This window comes from Pygocentrus nattereri, chromosome 20 (genome assembly GCF_015220715.1).
Source record: "Pygocentrus nattereri isolate fPygNat1 chromosome 20, fPygNat1.pri, whole genome shotgun sequence".
In the NCBI taxonomy this organism is placed as follows: Eukaryota; Metazoa; Chordata; class Actinopteri; order Characiformes; family Serrasalmidae; genus Pygocentrus; species Pygocentrus nattereri.
Genome location: NC_051230.1, coordinates 32,833,428 through 32,850,071, shown reverse-complemented (window position 1 = coordinate 32,850,071; position 16,644 = coordinate 32,833,428). Strand labels below are relative to the sequence as shown.

The following is a 16,644-nucleotide window of genomic DNA, read 5'->3' as shown; positions in this document are numbered from 1 at the left end:
ACACACTTTATAGCCTATATTTCCTATATCACACACACTTTATATCCTATATTTCCTATAGTAACACACACTTTATATCCTATATTTCCTATATCACACACACTTTATATCCTATATTTCCTATATCACACACACTTTAAATCCTATATTTCCTATATCACACAGACTTTATATCCTATATTTCCTATATCACACACACGTTATATCCTATATTTCCTATAGTAAGACACACTTTATAGCCTATATTTCCTATATCACACACACTTTATATCCTATATTTCCTATATCACACACACTTTATATCCTATATTTCCTATATCACACACACTTTATATCCTATATTTCCTATAGTAACACACACTTTATATCCTATATTTCCTATATCACACACACTTTATATCCTATATTTCCTATATCACAAACACTTTATATACTATATTTCCTATATCACACACACTTTATATCCTATATTTCCTATATCACAAACACTTTATATCCTATATTTCCTATAGTAACACACACTTTATATCCTATATTTCCTATAGTAACACACACTTTATATCCTATATTTCCTATATCACAAACACTTTATATCCTATATTTCCTATATCACAAACACTTTATATCCTATATTTCCTATAGTAACACACACTTTATATCCTATATTTCCTATAGTAACACACACTTTATATACTATATTTCCTATATCACACACACTTTATATCCTATATTTCCTATATCACAAACACTTTATATCCTATATTTCCTATAGTAACACACACTTTATATCCTATATTTCCTATAGTCACACACACTTTATATCCTATATTTCCTATATCACACACACTTTATATCCTATATTTCCTATAGTAACACACACTTTATAGCCTATATTTCCTATATCACACACACTTTATATCCTATATTTCCTATAGTAACACACACTTTATATTCTATATTTCCTATATCACACACACTTTATATCCTATATTTCCTATAGTAACACACACTTTATATTCTATATTTCCTATATCACACACACTTTATATCCTATATTTCCTATATCACAAACACTTTATATCCTATATTTCCTATAGTAACACACACTTTATATCCTATATTTCCTATAGTAACACACACTTTATATCCTATATTTCCTATATCACAAACACTTTATATCCTATATTTCCTACATCACAAACACTTTATATCCTATATTTCCTATAGTAACACACACTTTATATCCTATATTTCCTATATCACACACACTTTATATCCTATATTTCCTATATCACAAACACTTTATATCCTATATTTCCTATATCACACAGACTTTATATCCTATATTTCCTATATCACACACACTTTATATCCTATATTTCCTATATCACAAACACTTTATATCCTATATTTCCTATATCACAAACACTTTATATCCTATATTTCCTATAGTCACACACACTTTATATCCTATATTTCCTATATCACACACACTTTATATCCTATATTTCCTATATCACAAACACTTTATATCCTATATTTCCTATATCACAAACACTTTATATCCTATATTTCCTATAGTCACACACACTTTATATTCTATATTTCCTATATCACACACACTTTATATCCTATATTTCCTATATCACAAACACTTTATATCCTATATTTCCTATAGTAACACACACTTTATATCCTATATTTCCTATATCACAAACACTTTATATCCTATATTTCCTATATCACAAACACTTTATATCCTATATTTCCTATAGTAACACACAATTTATATCCTATATTTCCTATATCACAAACACTTTATATCCTATATTTCCTATAGTCACACACCCTTTATATCCTATATTTCCTACAGTAACACACACTTTATATCCTATATTTCCTACAGTAACACACACTTTATATCCTATATTTCCTATAGTCACACACACTTTATATCCTATATTTCCTATAGTCACACACACTTTATATCCTATATTTCCTATAGTCACACACACTTTATATCCTATATTTCCTATATCACACACACTTTATATACTATATTTCCTATAGTAACACACACTTTATATCCTATATTTCCTATAGTCACACACACTTTATATCCTATATTTCCTATATCACACACACTTTATATCCTATATTTCCTATAGTAACACACACTTTATATCCTATATTTCCTATATCACACTTTATATCCTATATTTCCTATATCACAAACACTTTATATCCTATATTTCCTATAGTAACACACACTTTATATCCTATATTTCCTACAGTAACACACACTTTATATCCTATTTTTCCTATATCACACACACTTTATATCCTATATTTCCTATAGTAACACACACTTTATAGCCTATATTTCCTATATCACACACACTTTATATCCTATATTTCCTATAGTAACACACACTTTATATCCTATATTTCCTATAGTAACACACACTTTATATCCTATATTTCCTATATCACACACACTTTATATCCTATATTTCCTATAGTCACACACACTTTATATCCTATATTTCCTATATCACACACACTTTATATCCTATATTTCCTATAGTAACACACACTTTATAGCCTATATTTCCTATATCACACACACTTTATATCCTATATTTCCTATAGTAACACACACTTTATATTCTATATTTCCCATATCACACACACTTTATATCCTATATTTCCTATAGTAACACACACTTTATATCCTATATTTCCTATAGTAACACACACTTTATATTCTATATTTCCTATATCACACACACTTTATATCCTATATTTCCTATATCACAAACACTTTATATCCTATTTTTCCTATATCACAAACACTTTATATCCTATATTTCCTATATCACACACACTTTATATCCTATATTTCCTATATCACACACACTTTATATCCTATATTTCCTATAGTAACACACACTTTATATCCTATATTTCCTATATCACACACACTTTATATCCTATATTTCCTATAGTAACACACACTTTTTATCCTATATTTCCTATATCACACACAGTTTATATTCTATATTTCCTATATCACACACACTTTATATCCTATATTTCCTATATCACACACACTTTATATCCTATATTTCCTATATCACACACTTTATATCCTATATTTCCTATATCACACACACTTTATATCCTATATTTCCTATATCACACACTTTATATCCTATATTTCCTATATCACACACACTTTATATCCTATATTTCCTATAGTAACACACACTTTATATCCTATATTTCCTATATCACACACACATTATATCCTATATTTCCTATATCACACACACTTTATATCCTATATTTCCTATATCACACACACTTTAAATACTATATTTCCTATATCACACACACTTTATATCCTATATTTCCTATATCACAAACACTTTATATCCTATATTTCCTATATCACAAACACTTTAAATACTATATTTCCTATATCACACACACTTTAAATACTATATTTCCTATATCACACACACTTTAAATACTATATTTCCTATATCACACACACTTTAAATACTATATTTCCTATATCACACACACTTTATATCCTATATTTCCTATAGTAACACACACTTTATATCCTATATTTCCTATATCACACACACTTTATATCCTATATTTCCTATAGTAACACACACTTTATATCCTATATTTCCTATATCACACACACTTTATATCCTATATTTCCTATAGTAACACACACTTTATATCCTATATTTCCTATATCACACACACTTTAAATCCTATATTTCCTATATCACACACACTTTATATCCTATATTTCCTATAACACACACACTTTAAATACTATATTTCCTATAGTAACACACACTTTATAGCCTATATTTCCTATATCACACACACTTTATATCCTATATTTCCTATAGTAACACACACTTTATATCCTATATTTCCTATATCACACACACTTTATATCCTATATTTCCTATATCACACACACTTTAAATCCTATATTTCCTATATCACACAGACTTTATATCCTATATTTCCTATATCACACACACTTTATATCCTATATTTCCTATAGTAACACACACTTTATAGCCTATATTTCCTATATCACACACACTTTATATCCTATTTTTCCTATAGTAACACACACTTTATATCCTATATTTCCTATATCACACACACTTTATATCCTATATTTCCTATATCACAAACACTTTATATCCTATATTTCCTATATCACACACACTTTATATCCTATATTTCCTATATCACAAACACTTTATATCCTATATTTCCTATAGTAACACACACTTTATATCCTATATTTCCTATAGTAACACACACTTTATATCCTATATTTCCTATATCACAAACACTTTATATCCTATATTTCCTATATCACAAACACTTTATATCCTATATTTCCTATAGTAACACACACTTTATATCCTATATTTCCTATAGTAACACACACTTTATATACTATATTTCCTATATCACACACACTTTATATCCTATATTTCCTATATCACAAACACTTTATATACTATATTTCCTATATCACACACACTTTATATCCTATATTTCCTATATCACAAACACTTTATATCCTATATTTCCTATAGTAACACACACTTTATATCCTATATTTCCTATAGTAACACACACTTTATATCCTATATTTCCTATATCACAAACACTTTATATCCTATATTTCCTACATCACAAACACTTTATATCCTATATTTCCTATAGTAACACACACTTTATATCCTATATTTCCTATATCACAAACACTTTATATCCTATATTTCCTATATCACACAGACTTTATATCCTATATTTCCTATATCACACACACTTTATATCCTATATTTCCTATATCACAAACACTTTATATCCTATATTTCCTATATCACACACACTTTATACTCTATATTTCCTATAGTCACAAACACTTTATATCCTATATTTCCTATAGTCACACACACTTTATATCCTATATTTCCTATATCACACACACTTTATATCCTATATTTCCTATATCACAAACACTTTATATCCTATATTTCCTATATCACAAACACTTTATATCCTATATTTCCTATAGTCACACACACTTTATATTCTATATTTCCTATATCACACACACTTTATATCCTATATTTCCTATATCACAAACACTTTATATCCTATATTTCCTATAGTAACACACACTTTATATCCTATATTTCCTATATCACAAACACTTTATATCCTATATTTCCTATATCACAAACACTTTATATCCTATATTTCCTATAGTAACACACACTTTATATCCTATATTTCCTATATCACAAACACTTTATATCCTATATTTCCTATAGTCACACACCCTTTATATCCTATATTTCCTACAGTAACACACACTTTATATCCTATATTTCCTACAGTAACACACACTTTATATCCTATATTTCCTATAGTCACACACACTTTATATCCTATATTTCCTTTATCACACACACTTTATATACTATATTTCCTATAGTAACACACACTTTATATCCTATATTTCCTATAGTCACACACACTTTATATCCTATATTTCCTATATCACACACACTTTATATCCTATATTTCCTATAGTAACACACACTTTATATCCTATATTTCCTATATCACACTTTATATCCTATATTTCCTATATCACAAACACTTTATATCCTATATTTCCTATAGTAACACACACTTTATATCCTATATTTCCTACAGTAACACCCACTTTATATCCTATATTTCCTATATCACACACACTTTATATCCTATATTTCCTATAGTAACACACACTTTATAGCCTATATTTCCTATATCACACACACTTTATATCCTATATTTCCTATAGTAACACACACTTTATATCCTATATTTCCTATAGTAACACACACTTTATATCCTATATTTCCTATATCACACACACTTTATATCCTATATTTCCTATATCACAAACACTTTATATCCTATATTTCCTATATCACACACACTTTATATCCTATATTTCCTATATCACACACACTTTATATTCTATATTTCCTATATCACACACACTTTATATCCTATATTTCCTATATCACACACACTTTATACTCTATATTTCCTATAGTCACACACACTTTATACTCTATATTTCCTATAGTAACACACACTTTATATCCTATATTTCCTATATCACACACACTTTATATCCTATATTTCCTATAGTAACACACACTTTATATCCTATATTTCCTATAGTCACACACACTTTATATCCTATATTTCCTATATCACACACACTTTATATCCTATATTTCCTATAGTAACACACACTTTATAGCCTATATTTCCTATATCACACACACTTTATATCCTATATTTCCTATAGTAACACACACTTTATATTCTATATTTCCTATATCACACACACTTTATATCCTATATTTCCTATAGTAACACACACTTTATATTCTATATTTCCTATATCACACACACTTTATATCCTATATTTCCTATATCACAAACACTTTATATCCTATATTTCCTATATCACAAACACTTTATATCCTATATTTCCTATATCACACACACTTTATATCCTATATTTCCTATATCACACACACTTTATATCCTATATTTCCTATAGTAACACACACTTTATATCCTATATTTCCTATATCACACACACTTTATATCCTATATTTCCTATAGTAACACACACTTTTTATCCTATATTTCCTATATCACACACACTTTATATTCTATATTTCCTATATCACACACACTTTATATCCTATATTTCCTATATCACAAACACTTTATATCCTATATTTCCTATATCACAAACACTTTATATCCTATATTTCCTATATCACACACACTTTATATCCTATATTTCCTATATCACACACACTTTATATCCTATATTTCCTATAGTAACACACACTTTATATCCTATATTTCCTATATCACACACACTTTATATCCTATATTTCCTATAGTCACACACACTTTATATCCTATATTTCCTATATCACACACACTTTATATCCTATATTTCCTATATCACACACACTTTATATCCTATATTTCCTATAGTAACACACACTTTATATCCTATATTTCCTATATCACACACACTTTATATCCTATATTTCCTATATCACAAACACTTTATATCCTATATTTCCTATATCACAAACACTTTATATCCTATATTTCCTATATCACACACACATTATATCCTATATTTCCTATATCACACACACTTTATAAACTATATTTCCTATATCACACAGACTTTATATCCTATATTCCTATATCACACACACTTTATATCCTATATTTCCTATATCACAAACACTTTATATCCTATATTTCCTATAGTCACAAACACTTTATATCCTATATTTCCTATAGTCACACACACTTTATATCCTATATTTCCTATATCACACACACTTTATATCCTATATTTCCTATATCACAAACACTTTATATCCTATATTTCCTATAGTCACACACACTTTATATCCTATATTTCCTATAGTAACACACACTTTATACTCTATATTTCCTATATCACACACACTTTATATCCTATATTTCCTATATCACACACACTTTATACTCTATATTTCCTATAGTCACAAACACTTTATATCCTATATTTCCTATAGTCACACACACTTTATATCCTATATTTCCTATATCACACACACTTTATATCCTATATTTCCTATATCACAAACACTTTATATCCTATATTTCCTATATCACAAACACTTTATATCCTATATTTCCTATAGTCACACACACTTTATATTCTATATTTCCTATATCACACACACTTTATATTCTATATTTCCTATATCACACACACTTTATATTCTATATTTCCTATAGTCACAAACACTTTATATCCTATATTTCCTATATCACACACACTTTATATCCTATATTTCCTATATCACAAACACTTTATATCCTATATTTCCTATAGTAACACACACTTTATATCCTATATTTCCTATATCACAAACACTTTATATCCTATATTTCCTATATCACAAACACTTTATATCCTATATTTCCTATAGTAACACACACTTTATATCCTATATTTCCTATATCACAAACACTTTATATCCTATATTTCCTATAGTCACACACCCTTTATATCCTATATTTCCTACAGTAACACACCCTTTATATCCTATATTTCCTACAGTAACACACACTTTATATCCTATATTTCCTATAGTAACACACACTTTATATCCTATATTTCCTATATCACACACACACTTTATATACTATATTTCCTATAGTAACACACACTTTATATCCTATATTTCCTATAGTCACACACACTTTATATCCTATATTTCCTATATCACACACACTTTATATCCTATATTTCCTATAGTAACACACACTTTATATCCTATATTTCCTATATCACACACACTTTATATCCTATATTTCCTATAGTAACACACACTTTATATCCTATATTTCCTATAGTAACACACACTTTATATCCTATATTTCCTATATCACACACACTTTATATCCTATATTTCCTACAGTAACACACACTTTATATCCTATATTTCCTATAGTAACACACACTTTATATCCTATATTTCCTATATCACACACACTTTATATCCTATATTTCCTATAGTAACACACACTTTATATCCTATATTTCCTATAGTAACACACACTTTATATCCTCTATTTCCTATATCACACACACTTTATATCCTATATTTCCTATAGTAACACACACTTTATAGCCTATATTTCCTATATCACACACACTTTATATCCTATATTTCCTATAGTAACACACACTTTATATCCTATATTTCCTATATCACACACTTTATATCCTATATTTCCTATAGTAACACACACTTTATATCCTATATTTCCTACAGTAACACACACTTTATATCCTATATTTCCTATAGTCACACACACTTTATATCCTATATTTCCTATATCACACACACTTTATATCCTATATTTCCTATAGTAACACACACTTTATAGCCTATATTTCCTATAGTCACACACACTTTATATCCTATATTTCCTATATCACACACACTTTATATCCTATATTTCCTATATCACACACACTTTATATCCTATATTTCCTATATCACAAACACTTTATATCCTATATTTCCTATATCACACACACTTTATATCCTATATTTCCTATATCACACACACTTTATATCCTATATTTCCTATAGTAACACACACTTTATATTCTATATTTCCTATATCACACACACTTTATATCCTATATTTCCTATATCACAAACACTTTATATCCTATATTTCCTATAGTCACACACACTTTATATTCTATATTTCCTATATCACACACACTTTATATTCTATATTTCCTATATCACACACACTTTATATTCTATATTTCCTATAGTCACAAACACTTTATATCCTATATTTCCTATATCACACACACTTTATATCCTATATTTCCTATATCACAAACACTTTATATCCTATATTTCCTATAGTAACACACACTTTATATCCTATATTTCCTATATCACAAACACTTTATATCCTATATTTCCTATATCACAAACACTTTATATCCTATATTTCCTATAGTAACACACACTTTATATCCTATATTTCCTATATCACAAACACTTTATATCCTATATTTCCTATAGTCACACACCCTTTATATCCTATATTTCCTACAGTAACACACCCTTTATATCCTATATTTCCTACAGTAACACACACTTTATATCCTATATTTCCTATAGTAACACACACTTTATATCCTATATTTCCTATATCACACACACACTTTATATCCTATATTTCCTATAGTAACACACACTTTATATCCTATATTTCCTATATCACACACACTTTAAATCCTATATTTCCTATATCACACACACTTTATATCCTATATTTCCTATATCACACACACTTTATATCCTATATTTCCTATAGTAACACACACTTTATATCCTATATTTCCTATAGTAACACACACTTTATATCCTATATTTCCTATATCACACACACTTTATATCCTATATTTCCTATAGTAACACACACTTTATATCCTATATTTCCTATAGTAACACACACTTTATATCCTATATTTCCTATATCACACACACTTTATATCCTATATTTCCTATAGTAACACACACTTTATATCCTATATTTCCTATAGTAACACACACTTTATAGCCTATATTTCCTATATCACACACACTTTATATCCTATATTTCCTATAGTAACACACACTTTATATCCTATATTTCCTATAGTAACACACACTTTATATCCTCTATTTCCTATATCACACACTTTATATCCTATATTTCCTATAGTAACACACACTTTATAGCCTATATTTCCTATATCACACACACTTTATATCCTATATTTCCTATAGTAACACACACTTTATATCCTATATTTCCTATAGTAACACACACTTTATATCCTATATTTCCTATAGTCACACACACTTTATATCCTATATTTCCTATATCACACACACTTTATATCCTATATTTCCTATAGTAACACACACTTTATAGCCTATATTTCCTATAGTCACACACACTTTATATCCTATATTTCCTATATCACACACACTTTATATCCTATATTTCCTATATCACACACACTTTATATCCTATATTTCCTATATCACAAACACTTTATATCCTATATTTCCTATATCACACACACTTTATATCCTATATTTCCTATATCACACACACTTTATATCCTATATTTCCTATAGTAACACACACTTTATAGCCTATATTTCCTATAGTCACACACACTTTATATCCTATATTTCCTATATCACACACACTTTATATCCTATATTTCCTATATCACACACACTTTATATCCTATATTTCCTATATCACAAACACTTTATATCCTATATTTCCTATATCACACACACTTTATATCCTATATTTCCTATATCACACACACTTTATATCCTATATTTCCTATAGTAACACACACTTTGTATTCTATATTTCCTATATCACAAACACTTTATATCCTATATTTCCTATAGTAACACACACTTTATATCCTATATTTCCTATAGTAACACACACTTTAAATCCTATATTTCCTATAGTAACACACACTTTATATCCTATATTTCCTATAGTCACACACACACTCTCTGATTACACTGCCATGCTGTTGTAACACCTGTAGAAAGTTTTTTGGTGCTGCAATATTGAAATAAACTGGGACGACTCCTAAAAATACACCATCTAAAAGGCAGCATATGCTGACAGTCTGGCTGTTCACTAATCCCTCCCTATCAGTGCACCTTTCCACTGAGCACTATTCATTTCAGATGAGCTCCAGAGGGGTCAGCACTGTTTCTCACACATGACTTACACTGTGTCCAGTACTGTCTTGCATTTGTGGGTTCAGTGATGGAGCGTGTTCATTGATGCTGTTTTGTGAAAGTATATAAAGTATATCCATGTGTTGATCTCTATCACATGCATGCCGGTTTTTAATGCATCTGAGAGGACTGAAGGTCAATTACTTTCATTTTTGTTTAAATTCAGGCCAAAATGGATTCACAAATCACTGCTTTCTTTAGTTTTGCATTTCTGCATTTCACATACATTTTTGTAGCTTCTAAACAGCCCATTCTCAATATTTACTAGGACGTGTAAAACCACAACCATGTTATTCTGCATTCTGCCGTTCACTGAGTTTTAAATTTTTATTTTATTTTTATTTCTACTGCCTCTGTTCTTCTTTATATTTCATCTTGTAACTGCATCTGCGTTAGTTTCCTAGAATTAAACCTGAAATTGTGCACCTAAATCTCATCTTGGCTTCATTCCAAATCCACTGCTGAGCTCTTGAGTGCAGGGGACATTCAGAGATGTCTGACAGCTGCAGTCATTTTGAAAAGCAGCTCAAATGGAAGCCTGAGATGGATGTAAGTGCGTTACCTGTTCATTAAACTGTTTCCAGTAACTATAACCATAATCTACAGCCTGACAAATGTGGATGAAAATCATGAGCAGAAAAGCATAAACAGACTGGGAACCTCACCAACACTGCAAACGTTTTCAGCTTCTTATCCTCTTGCCCGTGTCCCTGTGGTATGACCATAGCTGTCGAGCTCCGCCTACTCAATGTAAAGAAGCACCATGTAACAGGACAGTGAGACCTCCTCTGTCGTATTAACACAAATACTAACTGTGACAAGTCTCATGTCAGTGATGGCTCTGCTGCTCTGGTTCATCGGTAAGTGTTTCTCAGCTTATTAAATCTTATAAGAACACTTTGAAATGTAATCCAGGTTTAATGAGTGAACCTGAAACAAGTGATTATTCAGACTCAGTGTCCTGAAATGAGAGGAACTAAGTTATACAGTGGCTACTGAGAGCACTGCTAAATACTGAAGAAAACAAATAGTACAAATAAACATACTGAGCTTAAACTGTGGCACTTCAAGACTACTTCAAATGTACTGCATGTTGTGTGTTTCAGGTGTGCTGTCAGTGAGTTTGAGCTCTCAGGCTGGTTTAACTGTAGAAGCAGAACCTGGTGATGATGTCACTCTCTGGTGTCAGTACAGCCTGAGTTATTCAGATTATATATTCTGGCACAAGCAAACATGCAGATCTACACCAGATTATATTGCATGTAGATATTACTCAGTATCATCATCCTCTAATCCCTGTTTCTTCATCTCTGAGAGTGAGAGGTCAGTGATGAGAGTGAACTCCACGTTCTCCTCTCTCACTATAACTGCAGTTACTCTCTCTGACTCAGGACTCTATTACTGCAGCAGCCTGGAGGAAAAATACATGATCTTCAGCACCACAACATATTTACACATTAAAGGTATGTGTTTCATTACACATTAGACATAAATGTATGTTATCATTAATGAAACAGTTGAAGTTGTTGAGTAAAATGTATTGTGTAAAATAACAATATATGATAAGATTATATTATGTAAAATGATCAATGATAAATTATGATGATAAAATCATTTATTTTTCAGAGAAAAAAGAAACAACTTCCATTGAACCAGAGACATCTGAAGGTTTGTCTCTTACCGTATCGATCATAAGGCTCTCATTATTTCATTAACACACGTTTAGTGATGTGGATTCTACTTCGTTTATTGTGACTTACTGTTCTGTCAGCAGTCATTAGCAACAATGAGAAGGTTTTAAATAAAAAGCATTAGAAGCTATAAAACAATGACATATGATTTTATTTTATGATATGTAAAATTATAGAACAAGCATGTTTTTTTCAGAGAGAAACAAAACATCCTCCAAGGCACCAGGCAGATCTGAAGGTTTGTCTTTTACTACATTCATCATTAGGTTTGCTCCTCCACATGTTACTATTGGGATACAGGAATTTGATCGTTGCACCAGCGTTTGGATTTTGTTGTATTTATCACGGATGGAACTGGACATTACTCACCTGAATCTGACACAGCTTTATTTGGATGGTCCACTGTAGATGCTTTGTAGATGCTCAGTACGTTTTTAAGTAGAACCAGAATGTTTTTTAATGATTTGTGTATCTGTAGTTCATCTATGAGGAACCATCTAAATAAAGTGTGTCTTTCGTTTTTTAAGCTGGATTCACATCAGATGTCTTCTTCATACTGACTGTGGTGCTCGGGGCTGTGACTGCAGTTCTACTGATTCTGTTGATTGTTCAGTGCAACAGAAAACAGAGAGATGGTAAAATATGGCTTTTAACCATTCAAATGAGGTCATCTAACAAAATCATGAGGATAATGTAATGAACAGAATATAATATAATTTAACTTTCAAATATACAGTCAGTATATCTGTTTTTCTCAGCTTTTATATTTAAAAAGGTATTTAAAAACATGTGTTCTATATATTGGATTGATGTATCTAAATAAGTGAGAAAGGAGCACACAAAGGAAAACTAACTGTGTGATCTTTAATGGTTTCAACAGATTGTGATGCTAAACTGAAACAAGAGAATGAGGTAAGTTTCACACAAAGACATTCAGTTCCACCAATTTATTAAAGAACAAGAACAGATCAGAACCTTAAAATATACATTATTTTTATACTTTATCATTTGTCAATTCAACATGTTTTATTAGCATATTTTTGTTATTTATATATTTATTGCTACTGAGAACTACGTAGTTTAAATTATTATGTAATGATTTTGCAAATAATGAACACAGTCCAGTGAGTTTTGGTCAAACTATAAATGAATAGTTCTGTTGGTGTTTAATATGCCTTTTCCTACAATACATACTTTGGTCCTCTTTTGAGTGTTTATAAAGTTACTGTAGTTTATTTTCTGTTGCGATGCTGTGAAGGTGAAGGAAGTAACTCTTCGGTGACACCCGTCTCTTGCATAAAAAAGAAGTTTATTTGCATTTAGAGATCGAAGTCAGGCTCAAGCTTTCGCGAATCAGCTTGGAGAGAAACGTGCCAAATGTTCTCTGCCCAGGCTCTTCAGGAGCAGAAATTTATACCCCAGTTGTTTTTGTCTTTAAGGTATAGTTCACATCTGGTTCCTATTATAATAGCTTCAGCTTATTCTAAAGCGAGGGGCCATCTCTCTCCTTTGGGATCCTAGAGCCCCAAGCTCGGGCTCCGTCGACGCACACAGAACCTTCTCTTTTCAGCCAGGGCTCCGTTGAAACACATGGAGCCTTCTGATAGTACTTTCAGACAGTAAACAGCTACATGTGTATTAGAGCCCAATATCATATCAATATCATATATACCATTTTATCAAGCCTGATACACTTCATTACTTTAATAGTTTATATCCTTCTTTAACTGTGCACTGCAGGTCCAGGATGGTGAAGCGGTGAACTACGCTGCTCTGCACTTCAACAAGAGAAACAAGAGATCCGAGAAAAATGTAACTGTGGTTGATCCTAATGTTGTTTATTCTTCTGTAAGTAACATTCGCTAAGGTTACTAACCAGCTAGAACCAGCTCTTCAGGAAATTGAAATAAGTATTAATGGTCATAATAAGTAAAAGCAATAAAACAACACGATCAATAATATAATGTAAATCTTAGTAGTAAATAAAGCAAATAAAATCAGATAAATTAATTAATCAACTAATGCAATGTACAAATTAAAATAAAATAAGACAACCTTTAAATTTAAACTGCCTAGAGATAACAGTAAGGTGAGATTCAGGCTGTTCTATAAGATATATTTAAATTTCATTTTTTTCCCAATGTGTTAAATTCAGTAAATATACAGTAATTTAAAAATGTGCAGAAGTGTGTTCTCTGTAGAAGATATGTAAACCTATTTATATCAACAACCAATTCTGAACAGCATAATCTGACCAAAAGCCCCCAAACTTTTGCATACTGTAGCTTAGTCTGCTAGTCTGTTAGTGTAACTAACTCTTGGCCTTTGAATGTTTATCATGTTACCATAATCATCATTGTTGTATAATAGCTGTTTAGCACTGTATGTTTTAAAGGAGTATAGATCACTATATGCATCTTTTTGATTTTAGTGTTACTTACATCCAGTTGTTTACTGAAATGATTGGTCTTTATATGAATGGTTGGATGTGGCTGCTTTACTCTGCTTTATTTAAAGTCAACCTGGAATCAAAGTAAACCTTTTTTACCCTGTTAGTTTATGTCCTTGGTAGTGGCGCAGCCACTGTCAAAACGGGGTGGCCAGTTCAGACCCAGTGTGTTTATTGAGGTGGCAAAAGATAAAATAAAACAGTGTTTAATAATGTTCTACTTTGCGATATTGAAGTGTTCACTCTCAGAAATAAAGACACTAAACTCTCTCTAAACTCCTGTCACTGGTGTTGGACCCTCAAGGCCCCATCTCAGTACCTTTACTCAGGGAATAACTGAACCATAATCCACTGAAATGATCTGTTCTAAGCTTTACTGACTCCACACACCCCGCCTCGCCTCCAGGCTTTTATTAATTTGGTTAACATTCGGTTATGAAAAGGAACAAATACCAACTTTTCACCTGGACAAACTGATTTAAGGTGCACAATGAGACCACTGGTGTACCTTTGAGGGAACATTTACACTGTTTGTACTTTGATGAATGAAAAATGTACCTGAGCAGATACTGCTGAAAGTAAAACTGAAATACAAAACTGAGCTGTTGTATTCATTCATTCATGAGAAAGTATGTTGTTTCTTCTGTTTAACATTTGAATCAAGTAAATACGATACAATACGATACACTGCATTGACAGATTTCTCAGAAATTTTACTTGCACCATAACAGCTCCATTCGAAAATAAGGAGAAAATAAGAGGTAGGGTGAGGCAAAGATGAAAATCACAAACAAAATAAAACTTTTTGCAAGGCATTAATGTTAATGTTTAAGTTATAGAAGTCACTCAGTGTAATGTCCCATGGACAGTGTGTGTTTTGATATTCTGTTCTTGTACACTGGCGCCACCTACTGACAATCTTCTATACCTAGTTTATGTAATAGGACTGGCTGATGTCATCATGCAGTTACCAAAGGAAGCATAGGAACAT

General features: G+C 30.3%; 3 protein-coding genes across 5 annotated transcripts in view; all 3 read left to right on the top strand.

Annotated features, from left to right (window-relative positions):
- The window catches only part of LOC108416077 (H-2 class I histocompatibility antigen, Q9 alpha chain-like), a 471,933-nt gene that overhangs the window by 248,772 nt on the left and 206,517 nt on the right, over nt 1–16,644 (top strand). The window lies entirely within an intron of this gene.
- LOC108414327 (BOLA class I histocompatibility antigen, alpha chain BL3-7-like) overlaps nt 1–16,644 on the top strand; it is a 138,534-nt gene that overhangs the window by 98,880 nt on the left and 23,010 nt on the right. The gene's annotated exons all lie outside the window — the stretch shown is intronic.
- LOC108417165 lies at nt 11,551–15,929 on the top strand. Of its 2 annotated transcripts, none has more exons than XM_037531720.1 (7): nt 11,551–12,373; nt 12,905–12,976; nt 13,140–13,181; nt 13,401–13,442; nt 13,732–13,839; nt 14,085–14,116; nt 14,945–15,929. In XM_037531720.1, the coding sequence occupies exons 1-7, from the start codon at nt 12,340–12,342 to the stop codon at nt 15,068–15,070; spliced, it is 456 nt and encodes a 151-aa protein (XP_037387617.1). In that variant the 5' UTR covers nt 11,551–12,339; the 3' UTR covers nt 15,071–15,929. The 2 variants fall into 2 exon arrangements, with proteins under 2 accessions (XP_037387617.1, XP_037387616.1); XM_037531719.1 differs by having other exon boundaries at nt 11,571–12,373; nt 12,620–12,976.

Coding starts and splice junctions, on each gene's coding strand:
- LOC108417165 (XM_037531719.1), top strand. CDS start 12,340: ATGTCAGTGATGGCTCTGCTGCTCTGGTTCATCG. Junction 12,374..12,619: donor TCTGCTGCTCTGGTTCATCG/GTAAGTGTTTCT, acceptor TGTGTGTTTCAG/GTGTGCTGTCAGTGAGTTTG. Junction 13,443..13,731: donor GGCACCAGGCAGATCTGAAG/GTTTGTCTTTTA, acceptor TCGTTTTTTAAG/CTGGATTCACATCAGATGTC.